The sequence below is a fragment of the Ictidomys tridecemlineatus genome, chromosome 12 (assembly GCF_052094955.1).
Source record: "Ictidomys tridecemlineatus isolate mIctTri1 chromosome 12, mIctTri1.hap1, whole genome shotgun sequence".
NCBI lineage: Eukaryota > Metazoa > Chordata > Mammalia > Rodentia > Sciuridae > Ictidomys > Ictidomys tridecemlineatus.
In genome coordinates, this window is record NC_135488.1 from 63,433,372 (window position 1) to 63,450,768 (window position 17,397).

Consider the following 17,397-nt stretch of genomic DNA (forward strand, 5'->3'; position numbering starts at 1 on the left):
GCAAGATGGGATAGAGAGAGAAAGTTGCCAAAGCACAATTAAGCCACAAGTATTTATGGAGTCTTTAATGTTGTGGTAAGTTACAAAATATATGCACCTCAAGTCTTATTTTTCAGGAATTGAGATCTAATTGGAACAAGAAAGGTTATGCACATGAAACAGAAAAAACTGAAAGAATTTTAACATGGTACTCCTTAGGTACAGTAGGATAGAGAAGAAAAGTGAGTGAAGACTGCAATGTTTTTTGAAGAATGGTTAATATTAAGATAAAGAGTAGAAAAAAGACACATTCTCAGTGATAACAAAACACCAAAATGGATTACAAGCCAAAGCAAACTCTTTTTTTTCCATACATATGCACCTTTAAGAGTCGTAGACTGACATACACACACAAGCTGTAAGCAAAGATGAAGGCTAGCAAATATGGCCACCAAAAATAATGAAGCAAATATAGCTAAGCATGGTGTTGCATGTCTGTGATTCTAGCGACCTGGGAAGTTGATGTGGGAGGATTTCAAGTTTTAGGCCAGCCTCAGCAACTTAGGAAGACTGTTTTAAATATAAAAAATAAGAGTTGGGGTATAGCTCAGTGGTAGAGTTCTTGCCTAACGTGCAAGGTCTTTGGTTCAATTCCCAGCACCACAATAAATAAATAAATAAAGGGCTAGGGATATAATTTAGTGGTAGAGAGCCACTGGGTTCAATCCCCAGTACTGCAAAAAATAATAGTAATAAACAAATGTAGTAATTATTTTACTTGTTTTTATAAAATATTTTTTAATTTTAAAAAAATTAAACTAATATGTATTCTTACCAAAGATAAGGAAAATCCATAAATCTTAATAGAAAAATGGCCAGTAAACATTTCACAATACATAGCCTCAGTAAAAATTAAACAAGTGTAAACAATAAAATGCAGGTTTTCTCTTATGAGACTAGGAATGGTTTAAAAATAATAGTATTCATGAATGTGAAAAACAGGCACTTACACACTACTGGGGGGATTTAAATTCTTTTGGGAGGGTGGCAATAACTCAAGATACTTAAACATTTAAGGAACATACTCTTCAATGTAGCAGTTTTAAAGAAATCATAAGAAAAAAATAAATACCAGAAGTTCATCCAAACTTTACAATACAGAAACATTGGACATACTCCAAAAGACCTATGGCTATATTAACACAAATGAGAAAAAAATGGTGGGGCTTAATGCATCATGATCCTGTTACTGCTGAGAATGGAAATTTGGGGAACATGTGTATGTCTGTATCTACATACATGCCAGGGTGTCAGGAAGTTTCTGTGCACCACCACATTGTTAATTATTATTAACTTTAGATGGTTGGACAACTGGTGATTTTTTTTCTACTTTTTGCTTATCATACAATGAACACGTATTATTTTTTTGAAATACATTTAATGAAACACAAAGTTTGAGAATCAGAATAAGGAGCAGGTGCTTACAGTGTTCATTAAGAATGCATACTCGGGCTGGGGATGAAGGTTAGTAGTAGCACACTTGCCTAGCATGTGTGAAGCCCTGGGATTAATCCCCAGGACTACAAAAAGAATTAAGAAATAGAAAAAGAATACATTCTCTTTTCCTGTTTAATCATTAAGGAAGCGGATCTGGATTAGGTTCTAGGACCTTCAGGAATTTGGCATGGGAAGATTCCTTACCCCCACCCTATCCTATGCCTCTTGCCTAGGGGAAAAAAAAAATAAGCCTAGACCCTTTTTTTTCCTTAACTCTTTAAGAATTGTACATCTGGGGCTGGGGATGTGGCTCAAGCGGTAGTGCACCTGCCTGGCATACGTGCGGCCCCGGTTCGATCCTCAGCATCACATACCAACAAAGATGTTGTATCTGCCGAGAACTAAAAAATAAATATTAAAAATTCTCTCTCTCTCCTCTCTCATTCTCTCAAAAAAAATATGTAAAAAAAAAAAGAATTGTACATCTGTATAGTTGGTAACTGCAGGATATGATTGGCTTGATAACAATAAGTCTTTTTTTAATGGCTCTTTTATTTTATTTATATGTGGTGCTGTTTTATTTATTTGTATGTGGTGCTGAGAATCAAATCCAGGGCCTCACATATACCAGGCAAGTGCTCTACCACTGAGCCACAACTCCAGCCCCACAGTTATAGTCTTAACAGTCTCTGTTCATTTAAGTCTTTGGCTCAGAACTTCAGAAACTTCTAAAAGAACTTAAATGTTGTGGGTTTACATTTTCTTGATCCTTGTATTCATTTTATCCTTTCTTTTGCTCCTATAGAGTCTGTCATAATGAATGGATCAAATGTGGCAAATACACCACCCAGTGTAAAATCCAAAGAGGACCAGGGACTAAATGGGCATGATGAAAAAGAAAACCCATTTGCAGAATATATGTGGATGGAGAATGAAGAGGACTTCGACAGACAGGTAAAGAAAGAAATAGAAGCTAATGATACATGAAACTCAATAGCTGTAATATTTTCTGTAAAAATAAAAATGGCTGGGTGTGGAGGAGCACACATAATCCCAATGACTCAAGGTGGCTGAAGCAGGAAGATTGAAAGTTTGAGGCCAGCCTCATCAACGTAGCAAGATCCTGTCTCAAGGGGGAAAAAGGCAGGGGATACAGTTCAGTAGAGAGCACCCCTGGGTCAAATACGCAGTACCACCAAAAAAGGGGAAGGTGTCACTGGTTCCCTTGCACACCTGTATGGAGGATTGAACCCATGAATGCTTTACTACTGAGCCACATTCCCAGCATTTTTGTTTTTTTTGAGACAGGATCTCTTTAAGTTGCCCTGGCTGGCCTTGAATTTGTGATCCTCTGCCTCAACCTCCCTAAGCAGATGGGATTACTGAGTACCTGGAATGGCAAGCTTGTACTATCCCACCCAGCTAGCTAAGGTCTTTTATCTTGAAATTAAGTGCTTATACTATGGAACAATAAGAAATAGAATGGTAATGAGCTTGCTTTTCTGTACTTTGAAGTTCATTGATTTTATTATTTTCTTATTGGAAATGTGAAATGTGCTTCATTTTGAAAATAAATGCAGACATAATAGATGTTTAAGAACTCTAAGCGAAAATAAATATATTTTCTATGGGATTTTGGAATAGTTGCATTTAGCTTTTGTGTTGACCTGTATGACTCTGCCTTTAACTAGCCTCTGACTGGAAAAAAATTTGCTGAAAGCATAAACAATTTGTCCTGGCTTTGATAATACTTGTTGACATGCTCTTAACCCTGCTGATTAGGACTGGGACTTAAGAGCCAGATGTTTACACTGTAGGCCAGATGTGGGCTTCTGTATCTAAGAATATAGCAAACTGAGGCAGGGTACTTGGAAAAGTACTGGAAACCTAGCAGCTTACAGAAACATGCACACACACCCAAAGAGGTTGAGGAAAGATAGTTTAGAAACTTTAAAAATTATAACTTGTTTCAGAACTAGGAAAGCAGTGACAGTTATATCCTGCCAGGCCCTTAGAAAGGCTAAGCAGGTAAACAATTGTTTGCTTGAATTCTCCCAACCCTAATATTTTACAGGAAATACTAGTTTTGTAACATTATTTTCCAATTGGTATGTGATGTCAAGCCAGGGGATTGAGTATTTAAGAGAAACTTGGGAACTCCTCGAGGGCAGGAAGATTTAGGATCTCAGATCTGATTGATGTAATTTCTGCTTACACCCCTATAGGGTGTTTGACCATGGTGAACTATACAGTTTTTAAGCACAGTCAAGTTGTTTTCATCTTATTCTGTTTTCTCAGATTTCTTATTGGAAAGTGCCTCACATATGCTAGAAGATATTATATCTGGGTTACCAGCTATAGAATCCAATGTCTTCTCACTTGAGGTTCAACTCAAGATTCATTGTATGCAGAACACCATACAAGCTCCCAAAACTAGGAATGAGACATTGATCTTTTGATAACTCATTGAATTTGATGCTGAAAGAATTTGAAATGTAGCTGTGAGAGGAGAAAGAATTAAGTTCCAATAAAAATAGTATCAGTCATCTTCAGAAAGTATAACTGAGAAAAGAAGGGAAGAAGTAAGATTAAACATACCAGTTTATTGTAAATGGCTTGTTTATACCCTCTGCCTGGCTTCCATGGAATTTTTAAGAAGAAAAGGCGCCTATTGTTAAGGGTTGGAGGAGGCAAAAAACCAGTTATATGTAGTGTATAAAATGTGCTTTTACTCCCTGTCTACATTGTGGAAAGAGATGAAGAATGCTTATTGAATTTTTAAATCTTATGATTCTTTTGTAGGTACATTTCTAATTATCAGGGGACTTTTTACTCTAAGCTCCTGCTGTTTTCCCATGGTGTCTAGTAAGAGTAGGATAGGTACATTCCAAAATGTCAGTAATCTCCATTCAGGTCTGAGTGTTGAATTAAGGTGCTTTTTTCTTCTTGTTTGGTATTCTTCATATTTGGTATTAAGTCTTGGTATTACTTATTTGGTATTACTTTCTCATCTGTTTTTGTTTCTTTTTTCTTTTTTTTTTTTTATAAGTAGATGGACACAGTGCCTTTATTTTATTTATTTATTTTTATGTAGTACTGAGGATCAAAACCAGTGCCTCACATGTGCTAGGCAATGCTACAACCCCAGCCCTAATTTCCCAACTCTTATACAAAGAAAACAGCTTACTGCTACAATTCAGGAAATAGTTTTACATAGTAAGCCCCAGAAAGAGAAATATATGAAGTAAAATGCTTCAGAAAGGGAATATATAAAAAATGGAGCAAGAAAATTCCAGGAAATTTCAAACACAAAGTCATGTTAAATCTTGTGGCTTGGAAATATTTTGTTGTGGTTATTTTAATAACTTCATAACTATGTAATTCACTTGACATTTTTTAAAAATGTGACTAATTACAAAGTTAAAATCCTTTCCTTAAATCTTACCACCAGTGACTTGTGAGTTGTATAGGCTAATTTGAAAAATCATTTTTTGCTTGATGTTCATTCTAGTGGTGGCGCTAGTGAGCTGTGAGTTCGTCATCAGGATACAGGCGAGGAATTTGCCAGATGTGAGGCAGGAAGCCTGTTAAAGTCACTGGAAAATCTGCAGAGCTTACTATGAGTAACAGTGTTTGCAAAGAAGTGTAAAATATTCTAGATGTATTTATTGCTTTAGTTTGGGGCAGAGTTTAAGAAATATGGAGTTGTTTAAATATTCATGCATTTCTTCTTGCTTTGAGAGAATACTATATTGATGACATGGTTGGTTTTCTAGTGATATGCCACGAAGTATATTTTTTTTGAATGGGGGTACCAGGGATTGAACCCAGGGGCACTGAGCCACACCCCCAGCCCTATTTAGTATTTTATTTAGAGACAGGGTCTCACTGAGTTGCTTTGTGCCTCACCTTTGCTGAGGCTGGCTTTGAACTTGCAAAATCCTCCTGCCTCAGCCTCCTGAGTTGCTGGGATTACAGGTAAACACCACTGTACCCAGCCACAAAGTATCTTTTGTGTCTTTCTGAGGTTCTGAAATTACTTTTCTGCCTTGAGGATCTCATTACTAGAAAAGTGGGCCAGGAGCTAAGAATTAGTTTTGATTTAATCTCTACTATCCAAGTAGTACAATAATTATATACTTTCTGTATCTTTTACATATTTCCTATAAAATGGGAAATTTAAGAATTTCTTTCTTAACAAGACTGAGAAAAGAATTTTAAGCTGTAAAATGATTTTCCACAAGGCCATAGAAGTGGAAAATACCTGGTACATATTGTAGGTCTTACAAGATGTGTGAAGACCTGAAATTTTTTTTTTTTAAATATCTTTTTTGGTTGTAGGTAGACACAATACCTTTATTTTATTTATTTATTTTTGTGGTGCTGGAGATTGAACCCAGGGCCTTGTACATGCAAGAAAAGCAACTCTACCAACTGAGCTATATCCCCAGCCCAAAGACCTAAAATTTTTAATAACTATTTCTCTTTTTTATTGTTGATGAAATTCAGCTAAAAATTAAAAATCGTGTTTTTCCTAACCAATCATAACAAGCATCTTAATTCTTAAATCTCATACAAATTCATCTTAGCTTCAGAGCAATAACCTTTGAAGAGAAGGATTGGGGGCTTCCTGGTAGGGATGTGTCCCCTGAATAGGATATCTGAGGTGCTCCCTTTGCATGCCAGGTGGAGGAGGAGCTGCAGGAGCAAGACTTCTTGGACCGCTGCTTCCAGGAGATGCTGGATGAGGAAGACCAAGACTGGTTTATTCCAGCACGAGACCTGCCGCAGGCCATGGGACAGTTGCAGCAGCAGTTAAATGGACTGTCCGTCGGGGATGACCATAATTCTGAAGATATTTTGGTAAGAACCATGTGTATTTCCACACAAGATAGTAAAAAGAATGTAGAATTTGGAGTCACAGACTTTTTCTGGCCCTCAATCTTTTGCAAGTGTCTGGAGCCCTCTGAGCTGCTGTTTCTTCACCACTTAGATGGGCATTGATGAGAGGGTGCAGTGAAGACATGATGCCAACTTTCATTCCCCTGCCCTGCCAGTGGGCTTTCATAAAACTATTCAGACGAAGGATAAATTTGAATACTCAAGATCAGGTTTGGTTTCACATGATCTGTTGAGGGCCGTCTGGCTGTGACATGTCACCTCATTTATCACCAGGGTTGTTTCTGCTGATCTGACTAGATGGTGTCCCTTCCTCCTTCACTACTCTATGTGTGTCTTGCCTGAAGCTGCAAACTGAGGATGATCTTCCCCAGTAGAGGAAGCCCGTTCTCTGGTCAAGAATTTAGAGTAGCTGTGCTTCCCTGCTAGAACCTCCAAACAGGCTCTGAAATGATCACTTGCTGATATCTTCCTCTTTACTGTCGCCCAAGTCTGTATTTAATAAACCTAAGTTCTGAATGTTTGTATCATAAAAATTGCCTGTTCATTTTAGAAGGAGTATATTCCTGAGAGGTCATTTGCCACTTATAATTAGACCAGATAAATAAATGTCTTGCCTTCCATGTTTATGTAACGTCAGAATTCTGTATGCATTATGTTTTTCACCCAACTTGTGTCTCAAATGATTATGCCCTGAAGTTTGCTGAGTTTTGGGGTATTCACAACAGAGGTGTGAATATATTTATAACCAAAGAAATAAAAATGAAGAAAAGTGGAAATTATGGTAACCAAGACCGGTTTCATGGAGTTCTGATTTTCACGAAGTTGAGATACTTGTGAAATGAAAATTCTTTTTAGAGTTGAACTGAAAGGCCTCTGAGAAATTGTGAGAAGCATCAGGAAGGGAACAGAATCTCAAACAGGAAGGAGAAAATGAGCTAAGTATGGGCTAAGTATGTCAGGAGCCATTGAGAGCAGCCAAACAACAATAGAGTTACAAGGAATTTTCTTTCTTTTTGTCATAAAGGCTAAGGGGAAGGTAATGGTATTAGTGGAAGTGGAGGGGCTGAGGGTGTATCTTAGTGGTAGAACACTTCTTAGCATGAATGAGGCCCTGAGTTCAATACCTAGTACTAAAAAAAAAAAAAAAAAAAAAAAAAATTAAGTAGGAAGAAAATAAGTTTTAAAGTACAGCTTGCCTTAGGATTTTATTATCTCTTGTTCTTATTTCAGAGCAAAAGTAACCTGAACCCAGATGCCAAGGAGTTTATTCCAGGAGTGAAGTACTGAGCCAACAGAATCTTTGAGGAGGACTTGCCTGTCCCCACATTTGGGGATAGTGATGCACAAAAAGGCAGAGCTGTCTAGAGGCGGGTGGGGTGGGCAAGGGGAGTACAGCCGGGAAGGGGAACCTCGGTTTAACTGGATACTGTGACTCTACAAGCCTCTGAGTATTTCCTTTTGGTTCTACTGACTTTGGAGCAGTTTCCTGTTTTGTTGTTAATTAGCTCTTTTTGAATTAAGGAAATCGCATTTTATTTTTTCCTTTATCAGGAATGTTCTACTGTCTGTGTTTAAACAAAATAAGCTGACCAAGGAATATTGAGTTTTTAAGAAATACCCTTCTCATCCTGCTGTGTACCTACCAGGAGCAAGAAATACCCACAGAGCTACTTGCAAAGACTGTTGCGAAGTCTTGCTGGATGGGAAAAGGGACAAGCAGAGGAGACACATGGTGCAAACCAGAATCTGGAGCCCAGCTCTCCTGTTCCCTGGTGTTTCTGCAGTGAACTGGGAGTACCAATGGCCTGTGGAGCCATGTCTTTCTGCTCTGAACCCCATTCAAGTAAAAACAGACTTAAAGTTCTTAGTTTACAGTAACTCTTCATTCTGATGAAAGTTGTACATAGAAGGAGTGGACTATGATGGCGATTGTCACTAGAGTCCTGTGGTTGCTGTTGTCCTCTTCTTAAGCCTTTGTTTACAGCTACCATCAGTCTCATCATTCACAGGTGAAAGGGCACTCAGGGCTGATTCGCGACCTCAGCCCTCAGCTGTCTCTGCCCATAACTGCTTTCCATCCCAGCCCTACTTTGTTTTTAGGAAAAGTTATGTTACCAAAACATGTGAGAAGCCTTCTGTTTTGGCCATTAGCTCGAGTTTGGAGACTCAACCTTAAATCCTGGTTTTTGTTTACTGTAGCATCTTGGGTTGTTTGTGTCTTAAAGTTTATTCAGACAGTTTTTTAATTTTTTCTCCAGTCCCATCAACATTGTTCTCCTAGTATCTTAATTCCCTCAGAAAAGTTTATGCACCTTTTCAAGGAAGTATATTTTTCAGGACATGAGTAAGAAGCTCAGCTCACAGATTGGATGCTTCTCCTACCTTATAAAAGTATGCAGAGGAATTGAAAAATGACCTAGGAGTCCTGCTAGACCCATATGACTGTGTCCACAACCCTCCAGGATAGTTAAAGCTGTTTCACATTTTACTGTTCCCATACACCAAATCTTTTGAGTTTTCTAGGTTGACCTTTCTGGGTATGCTCCTGTTGTCTTTCCTACCTATAACTCACTGAGGGTTTTTGTTGATACATCTAAGGACTAAAGTGGGCACCAGGAGCTGCTTTTTGTGTACAGAGAACGTAGGAGGTAGTAGTGTGTGTGAAAGAGCATGTCTAGTGCTGGCTCTTCTCCCAGGATGAGTACTGACAGAGATCTGAGGATGCAGTGGATTTTGTATAACTGTTGCTTGCTGAGTGATAGGCCTATAAGGGCAAGATCACATAACTTGAAATAAAGTCGGTAGAGATTCAGTATGTGGATGTGGGACAGAGTTTGGAAGAAAAGGACTAGGTCTGGAAAGCTGAAGAAATTCTCCATTTTCTTATGAGCTCACTTGTTGACTTTTTTGGGGGGGGGGCGGGGAGGGTGCCAGGGATCAAACCTAGGGCTTTATGCATGCTGGGCTGGCACTTTGCCATTGTGCTGTATCCCAGCCTCCCTTGTTGATTTTTTGAAGATCCACAGGCAAATGCCAGGGTTTTTTCCTCCAGTACTAAGGGGTTGAACCCAGTGGTACTCTACCACTGGGCTACCATCCCCAGTCCTTTATTTTTTATTTTGAGACAGGGTTTCTTTACTTGCTGAGGCTGGCCTTGAACTTGGAATCCTCTTTCCTCAGCCTCATAAATTGTTGGGTTTACACTAATACCAGATTTAAAATACAAACCCATATCTTTCCTCATTTAAGTTTATAGGGTGGAATCATTTGAAAAATGGTCTTTCTCACATGTCATAGGACTATGAGTAGCTTCGGGAACATGTATTGCCAAACATGCATATTCCCAAAGCTTCTACCTCAAGAGAATGAAATTGTTAATTTTATTTTAGGGAGGACTCTGAATAAAAAACCTTGTTTATTCCAGCTTTAGTTTTCAGCCAGGATGTTGCCTCTAATAAAGAGAAGGCATTGGAAGTACATAAATAGGGGAAATCTCTCTCCTGGGGCTACTGTGCTTGTTCTAGTCTCCATTAGCCCATCTAAACTCAAAAATGCTGAAGGCTGTTGGAATGTGTTGGCATTGTAGGAAGACCCTTTTTCAAGATCCTTGTATCTTCACAAAGAGGACAATGGACTCTCCTTTGGCTACCCATCAGGAAAGCTCTGTAGGGATCCAGAGTAACCATTTCTTCATCCTGAAGGTTTGTTCTTTTGATGTCAGGTAGACTGAACTACTAGGCATGGTCCAAGAGGCTCATTTTTCTTCTGCTGTGCTGGCTGTTTTGAATGTCTGTCTTCAGCACAGTGTCACAAGGTATATTGGGTCTGGACTAAGGAAACTCAACCAGATGAGTCTGGAACCTAAGGGCAGGATTTTTCAGCCCCCCTCAGATGCAGAATGTGCTGCCCTCCAGATCAGGAAGCAGCGTGCAAGGTGATCCCTTATGTAATATATAGGACTTGTGCTTCCACTGGTTCCTCCTGTGGCCCAACACTTTTTATCATTTATTTCATGTTCTCAAATGTGTTGGGGTTGTAGGAAGGGATTATCCCCTGGGCCACAGGCTCAGCCCTAATTTGCCAATTTCTTAGCAGAAAATTCATGTGGATCTTGTAGGCCCTTCCCTGGGGAAGTGCTGAGAGCCTCCATCTCAGATTTTTCCCCCAGAAGAGGTCTGAGTGCAAGCAAGGCAAAGCTTGTGTTTATGAGTGATAGTTTTGATGTTGAATTTAAGCCACTGTTGTCTTCTTACTTTTAAAATTGGCAACTAGAAGTTTGACAGTTTATAGAAATGGAGTATTTTTAACAGTTGCCAATCTGGCTGGTCCCAGTGTTAATTTATTAGATTACTGTTATTATTTATTTGACTCTAAAACTACAAGGAGATAATTCCTCTTTTTCTTCATGGGAAAAAACAATAAAGGAACATCTTTCGAGTTTCTCAAGGTATTTGAACTGCAACAGAAAATTCAAGGATATAGCCTAGACCTGGGTACATGGCAGTTCTGAGCCTCGGGCCAGTTTCTGTGTACATTAGTTTACTTTTGGGAATCATATAAGGACAGACCTGGAAAGATCATAAAGATAAGGATGGATTTTTGTAGCACCTTTAATTTGCAAAGTCAAAACAGTTGGGATGTCTTTAAATTTACCCTGCTAACAGTAGCTTACAATAAATGTTTTAGTGAAATACTAAGCATTTTCCAAATTGTTTTTTTGCTATAATGTCGAAAAGTTTTATCTTGATTTAAGAGAGGCTGAGCCATAGTGAGGTCACATGAATATGCTGGTAATTAACAGGTTAGAAAGCAAAGTTGAGAGAAGAGGTAGCCCACAGAAACAGCATTCCCACATCCACCCTCTGGTGGCTGGAAGAAGCAGGCCTTCTTCAGTGAGCAACTCAGCATTACAGGCTAATGATCTCTTGGTTTAGGTGATAACTGAGATATGAGAACTAGAGATCTGAAAATTTTTGATCAAGATTTGGAGATATTCACCCATTTGTAAAGATTGTGCATCTCCTCTAGGATACTGGCAAATGGGCAGAGAGAACAGGATTGACCCTGATTTGCTGTCTTGTGAATTTCATCCACAGACTTGGTCACAGTTTGGAAAGAGAGGTTTTAGAGTTTCTTTCTCCCTTGTTTTAATCTCCCATACTGAACATGCTACTGGTGACAGGGACAGGGGAGCAGGAAATCTACCCAAGGAAATACTCAAGTGTCTTGCATATTACTTGGCCTTCTCCTCTCACTTTCTAAACCCCCATTGCTGTTCCCAGTCAGTTTCATTTTTAGGGAAGTCATGAGAAAAAGACAGCTGGATTTACTGATCTCTGTAGGGTGTTAGCCAAGAGATTTGTACTTCCTGCTTCCAGGGGATGTGAGAGAAATCTAAAAGAACAGAGACACCATCTTTATTTGGCGGGGGGAAATTATTTTTAAAAGGCTGCTTTTGTTTTTAAGTCTCATTTGCAAAATTTGCTGAGCTTACTTACTTCCTCAAATCTACCTTCTCACTGGCTTTTTTTTTTTAAATAATAAATGTTTTAGATTATTTATTTCTACAGAAAATTGAAATTTTTTTTTCTGTTTTATATTGCTGGGGCTCAAATTCAGGGCCTTCCTCATTGTTGGGCAAACACATACTATTAAGATAATAAAATTTAAAAACATTTTACTATTTTACAATTACTATTTTTTTCTATAAAATAGTAAAATGTTTTACTGTGTAAGTGATAATCCTGTTCTTTTGATTGTGAGCTCTTCAAAATTGTTTAATGCTTGAAGGGTAGTTGGGAGGTAGGGAGTCTTTTAAAAAAACAACTTTAATGATGCCTATTTTACATATCATAAAATTCACCCATTTCAAATGTTGTACAAGTCAGTGGTTTTAATAACTTTCCTCAGTGGTGCAGCCATAACCATTACTTGGTTCTGGAACATTTTCATCACTCCCAGTAAGATCTTCATGTTCGTTAGTTCTTGTTCCTACTCCAGGTAACCACTTCCATGTATAAATTTGCCTTTTCTTGACATTTCACATCAATGGAGTCCTGCATGTGGTCTCTGGTATCAGGCGTTTTTTCACTTAACATAATGTTTGTGAGGCTCATCCACTACATAGAACATGTTTTGGTGGCTTGTTCTTTTTACTACTGAGTAGTATCCCATTGATGGGTATGTACATTTTGTTAGCCAGACAGCCTGACGAACTTGGATTTCAGATTCCTGTGGTCTAAATGGAACTCTTTGAACATAGATATATAGGACTCATAGGTGAAGCTACTGTGCGTGTCAAAGGAATTACTTTTCAGAACCAGCTTTGTCACTAAGAAGCTCCACAGAAGGGGCCTTGAGTGCTGCAGAAATTTTTATAATTTTGCAACATTTTTTTATAAGAAACTTTTGTGCTGTCTACTACACATCGGGACTTTTGAAGCATCTAATAAATCCATTTAATAAGTATGAGCATGTGTCTCAGTGGAGAAGAAAGTGAAACCATCTATGCTGTGCTGGATGTTTTTCCTCCTCCAGAATGGATGGGGGAATCTGTGAACTTCCTAAATAAGTAGCATGTCTCCAGTTACAAAGCTGAACGTGTATTAAAAGTTGTACTGCCTTTGTTGGACACATTAGGAGGGAGGGAGGGAGAGAGGGAGGGAGGGCTGACGGCAGAAGTAGAGAGAGTGGAGCTTGTGGAACAAGAAGCCCCAGAAGGTCAGAGGGTGTGTGTGTGGCACCCCTGTTGGTATGGATGGCAAGTAAAGTACTGATGGTACTGGGGACAGCATAGCACCCCCGGCTGGCCCAGGTTGAGACTTTGGAACTTTGTCGCTGTTTCATAAATGTTTTAAAAGCTATTGTTGCTTCCCCTCACCTTCTAAATAAACGTTACATGGCAGTTATTAATACTACTTTGGAGGAGGGATAGTGCTTTAAAATTGAAGAAAATAATTTTCATGAAAATATAAAAAATAGAAGTCACTTTTAAAAGTTTGCTATACAAACCAAATGGCAGCTGTTGAAAATCTCAATAAATGAGAATAAAGTGCATTTGCTGGCCTTAGTACTTTTTTTCCTAGGGATGGTTCACTATGTATCATAATGTAGGGGGGTATGTGTGTGGTATGTGAGTTATTTTTTTTAATGTCTAAAGACATCAGTTTCAATTGAATAATATTCCTTCCAAATGAGATTACAAAACAGTAAAAGCATGGGCTTGGATTCAGACCTGAGTGAACTCCCACCTTCACCACTTTCTTAGTGCCCTTAGGCCTGAACCTGTTTATTGGTAAAGGTATGACACCTACCCTGAGTCTATTTTGAAAATTAGAATTTTATAATATTGACTAGCACATTGAAAGCTCTTAATATTGTTGGGTGTGGATGCACACATCTATAATCCCAGGAGCTTGGGAGGCTGAGGCAGGAGGACCACAAATTCAAAGCCAGCCTCAGCAATTTAGCAAAACCCTAAGCAACTTAGAAAGACCCTGTCTCCAACAAAATACAAAAAGGTCTGGGGATGTGTCTCAGTGGTTAAGTACCCCTGGGTTCAATCCCTGATACCAAGAAAAGAAAAAAAAAAGTGAGTGAAAGCTCTTAATACATCTCAGCCAGTAGTGGCAGTAAGTACACTTTGAACAGGTGGTGAAAGGGACTTCTTGGGCTAGAAAGGAAACAAGAGTTGACTTCTGTTTGAGCCAAAGGTAACTCCTACCTTAAAAAAAGTGAAAAGATTCTGTTATCTCTCTTTCAACTACTAAACAAGTTTGAGCGCCTACTACATTCAAAGCTTCATCTTAGGCACTGGGGCTACAGGGTTAGTGGGGACGACTATTGAGATGATTGGTGTTTTGTACTTTTTTCTTTCAAAGATTAATTTAGGTGCTAAAAAGATTATGAGCCCATGGGTTTTGCTTTGAGCCCTGATTTCTTGCCAAAGCTAGGGAGAAAAATCTGAGTTGCCTTGCCTATTTATAACTTAGTTTCTAAGTTATAAGTATAGGGCTGATATATTAGATTGTAACATCTTTGAAGATGTGGATGGTATATTCATTTTTTAAATTGCACTAAACTTAATTGTAAGTGTAGTGTACTAAAGTGTGGATATATTTTACATGTACAGCTCTGAATTGTGCTAACTAAAAAATGGCCGAGTCATTTTTAGCACTCAGAGCACTTCATCACACCTGGAAGACATGAGTGTTAGCTGACTGGTCTGGATGATGAGCTGTGCTAACATCAGACAGATGAAGGCAGTGCCAGCCTTATTTAAGTCCAGTGGTCATTGCTTTCTTGCCTTGTCATGAGGCTGTTATAGGCTTGGATGCCTTGGTAGTGCAAAATCCCATGAATTGCTCCCGGTATCTTGTTGGAAGCATATGTTTAAAGGGGAGGAAACTCACACAAAAATAAGCTCCTGTACCGCAACTAGTGTAATAGTGTCTTACTAATGAGAATAAACAACCTTATCACATTTGTGTAGTTTTGTTGTTATACTAGATAAACATACTATACCACTAAGCCACATCCTCGGCTCTTTATTTTTTGAGTCTTCAAACTTGTGACCTCCTGCCTCGGCCTCCCAAGGGGATTATAGGTATGTGACCACACCCTGCTTGAAACCTTATCACATCTACTAAATGTGAATAGAATCTAGGAGCATATCTGACCTTAGGTACTTTAAGATTATCTTCATGGGGTAGAGAGACTGGAGATATAGTTCAGTGGTAAATCACTTGTTGGGCGTGTTTGAGGCCCTTGGTTCAACCCCCAGTACTTGGGGGATGGGAGAGATTTTCATTTGTTTTTTGTATAATACTGGGAATTGAATGCAGGGCACTCTACCACTGGCTTCATCCCCAGCCCTTTCCACTTTGAGACAGAGTCTTGCTAAGTTGCCGAGGTTGGTCTCCAATTTTCAATTCTCTTCTCTCAATAGGAATTGCTGGGATTACAGGTGGACACTAGTGTATCTGGCTTCATTTTTTCAACTAACATTTACTCAATAATCATGTTCTTGGACTAAGAAAGTCAAGATATGCTGCTACTCCTTTCTAAAACCTCCACTGTCCAACTGGAATTATATAGAGTCTACACAAGTAGAGTGATGGTCATATTTGAAGAACATAAGTAGGTCTCATTATTTATAAATTTTTTACCAAAACACTGCTTGAACCTAATCCTAAGAACACATTAAAACAAAACAAAAAAACAAGCCAGGTGAGTGGCACATGCCCTTAATTCCAGAGACTCGGGAAGTAGGATCACAAGTTTGAGGCCAGCCCAGCAATTTACTGAGGTCCTAAAAAACTTACTGAGACCCTGTCTCAAAAAAAGAGCTGGGGATGTGGCCCAGTGGTAAAGTGTCCCTGGGTACCAAAAAAAAAAAAAATCTGGGCATGGTGGCTCATGCCTGTAATTGCAACAGGAGGCTGAGACGGGAGAATTCCAAATTTAAGGTTAGCCTTCAGCAATTTAATGAGGCCCTGAATAATTTATCAAGACCCGGTCTTCAAAAAAAAAAAAAAAAAAAAAAAAAAAAGGGCTGTGGATACAACTCAGTGAGCCTAACATGTGAGGTTCTGGATTTAGTCCCTACTACTAAAATAATAATACAATCAAGCTCACCACTCAATAACTCAGCTATTTTTAGGACTGTGGGATATAGCAAAGATACTTCTGTTATATCCTTGTTCTCTGCAGACTTTTTACAAGGTGAGGTACTAGCAATTTGCCAAGTGCTAGACCCAAAGAATTGGGTGGCAGCTGGATGTGAAGTTGTGCTCTGTCCCTTGAAGGGACTTGGCTTGAGTTCTTATTGCTCAAAGCACCAGCTTGCTACATTGGGCAAGAGAAGAGAGCTGTGGCCATTCTGTTCCACATGAATGACGTACTGTGAACAAACAGGTAAGATTTAAGATCCCCTGAGAGTGTAAATGGAACTCAGAAGCAATAAGCAAGTACAGTGCTGGACCTCTGGCAAAAACCACCCAGACAATTGAGTAGGAATGAAAATTCCTAGGTTGGCATGGTGGTATATGACCAGCTCCTTGAGAGGCTGGGGAAGGAGGAATGCTTGAGATCTTGGTTGAGGTCACTCTGGGCAACATAATGAGACTATTAAAAAAAAAAAAAATTCCTCACGCACTCATCTCTGACATATTGAGTCAGACCTCTTGAGGTAGGGGGTATGTAGGAGGAGGGAAAAAGACTGAAACCTGATTTTAAAATAAACTCTAGAACTGAGGCATGTAAGTTTGAGAACTGATATCCAGGAGGTGATCGATGTCTTCTAATAGTGTACACTCTGGACACTTGTAGAGGCAGCCACTATGGATCAAGACTGTAGCACAGGCAGCAGCACAGGAAGCTTTAGGTTTGTCTTCACTAGTCCAACTACAGAATCCAGAGGACAGGAACCATGTCTGCTCTTCACAGATGCTCATTATTCCCAGGGCCACACAACAAACAAAATGTCATGCCATAACCAGAGCCAGGCTAGTAACAGGAACAGGCAGGTAGGCTATCCCTAGTTGGCCTTCTTGGACCTCAGCAATCTTCATAAACTCAAGAATTCATTCACACAAGAAACTGAAAAATGCACTGCTTACTTACAACTACCAAATCCAGTGAGGTAAAAAATTTTTTGAACTAGAATTGTATTGTCCCTAAATCCTACTGAGAATCTCAGGAGAGGGTGTAATATGCCTGTGGTTACTTCAGGGGAAGATTACTTAGTTCCAATAGGGGTTAGGCAGGAATCATTACCTACTTTTGACAGGAGAAAACTTAAGTCACAGGTTAATGTGTATGGTAAGGCAAGGGGGATGTGTTTGAGGTGGCACAGATAAATTATCTGTCCAAGAACATGGTGAATGGATGCAGATCACAGACCAAGTCCCTGGAGGTGGGGCTTTCAACTATGGACAAAACCATTCCTAAGCCCTCTGGGACACCTGCTAGTGGTGCACTGAGGATATAACAGCAAGGGTGCTTGAACACACAATCCAA

General features: G+C 39.1%; 1 protein-coding gene across 3 annotated transcripts in view; it reads left to right on the top strand.

Moving 5' to 3' along the window:
* The window catches only part of Paip2b (poly(A) binding protein interacting protein 2B), a 36,309-nt gene extending 22,875 nt beyond the window's left edge, over positions 1-13,434 (top strand). For all 3 annotated transcript variants that reach the window (XM_005322133.4, XM_078029041.1, XM_078029042.1), the window contains 3 exons: positions 2,282-2,430; positions 6,163-6,339; positions 7,609-13,434. In XM_005322133.4, coding sequence (XP_005322190.1) covers positions 2,293-2,430; positions 6,163-6,339; positions 7,609-7,665 — 372 coding nt within the window. In that variant the 5' untranslated portion in view covers positions 2,282-2,292 and the 3' untranslated portion in view covers positions 7,666-13,434. The remainder of the gene's footprint in view (positions 1-2,281; positions 2,431-6,162; positions 6,340-7,608) is intronic.
* Positions 13,435-17,397: the final 3,963 nt, after the last annotated feature.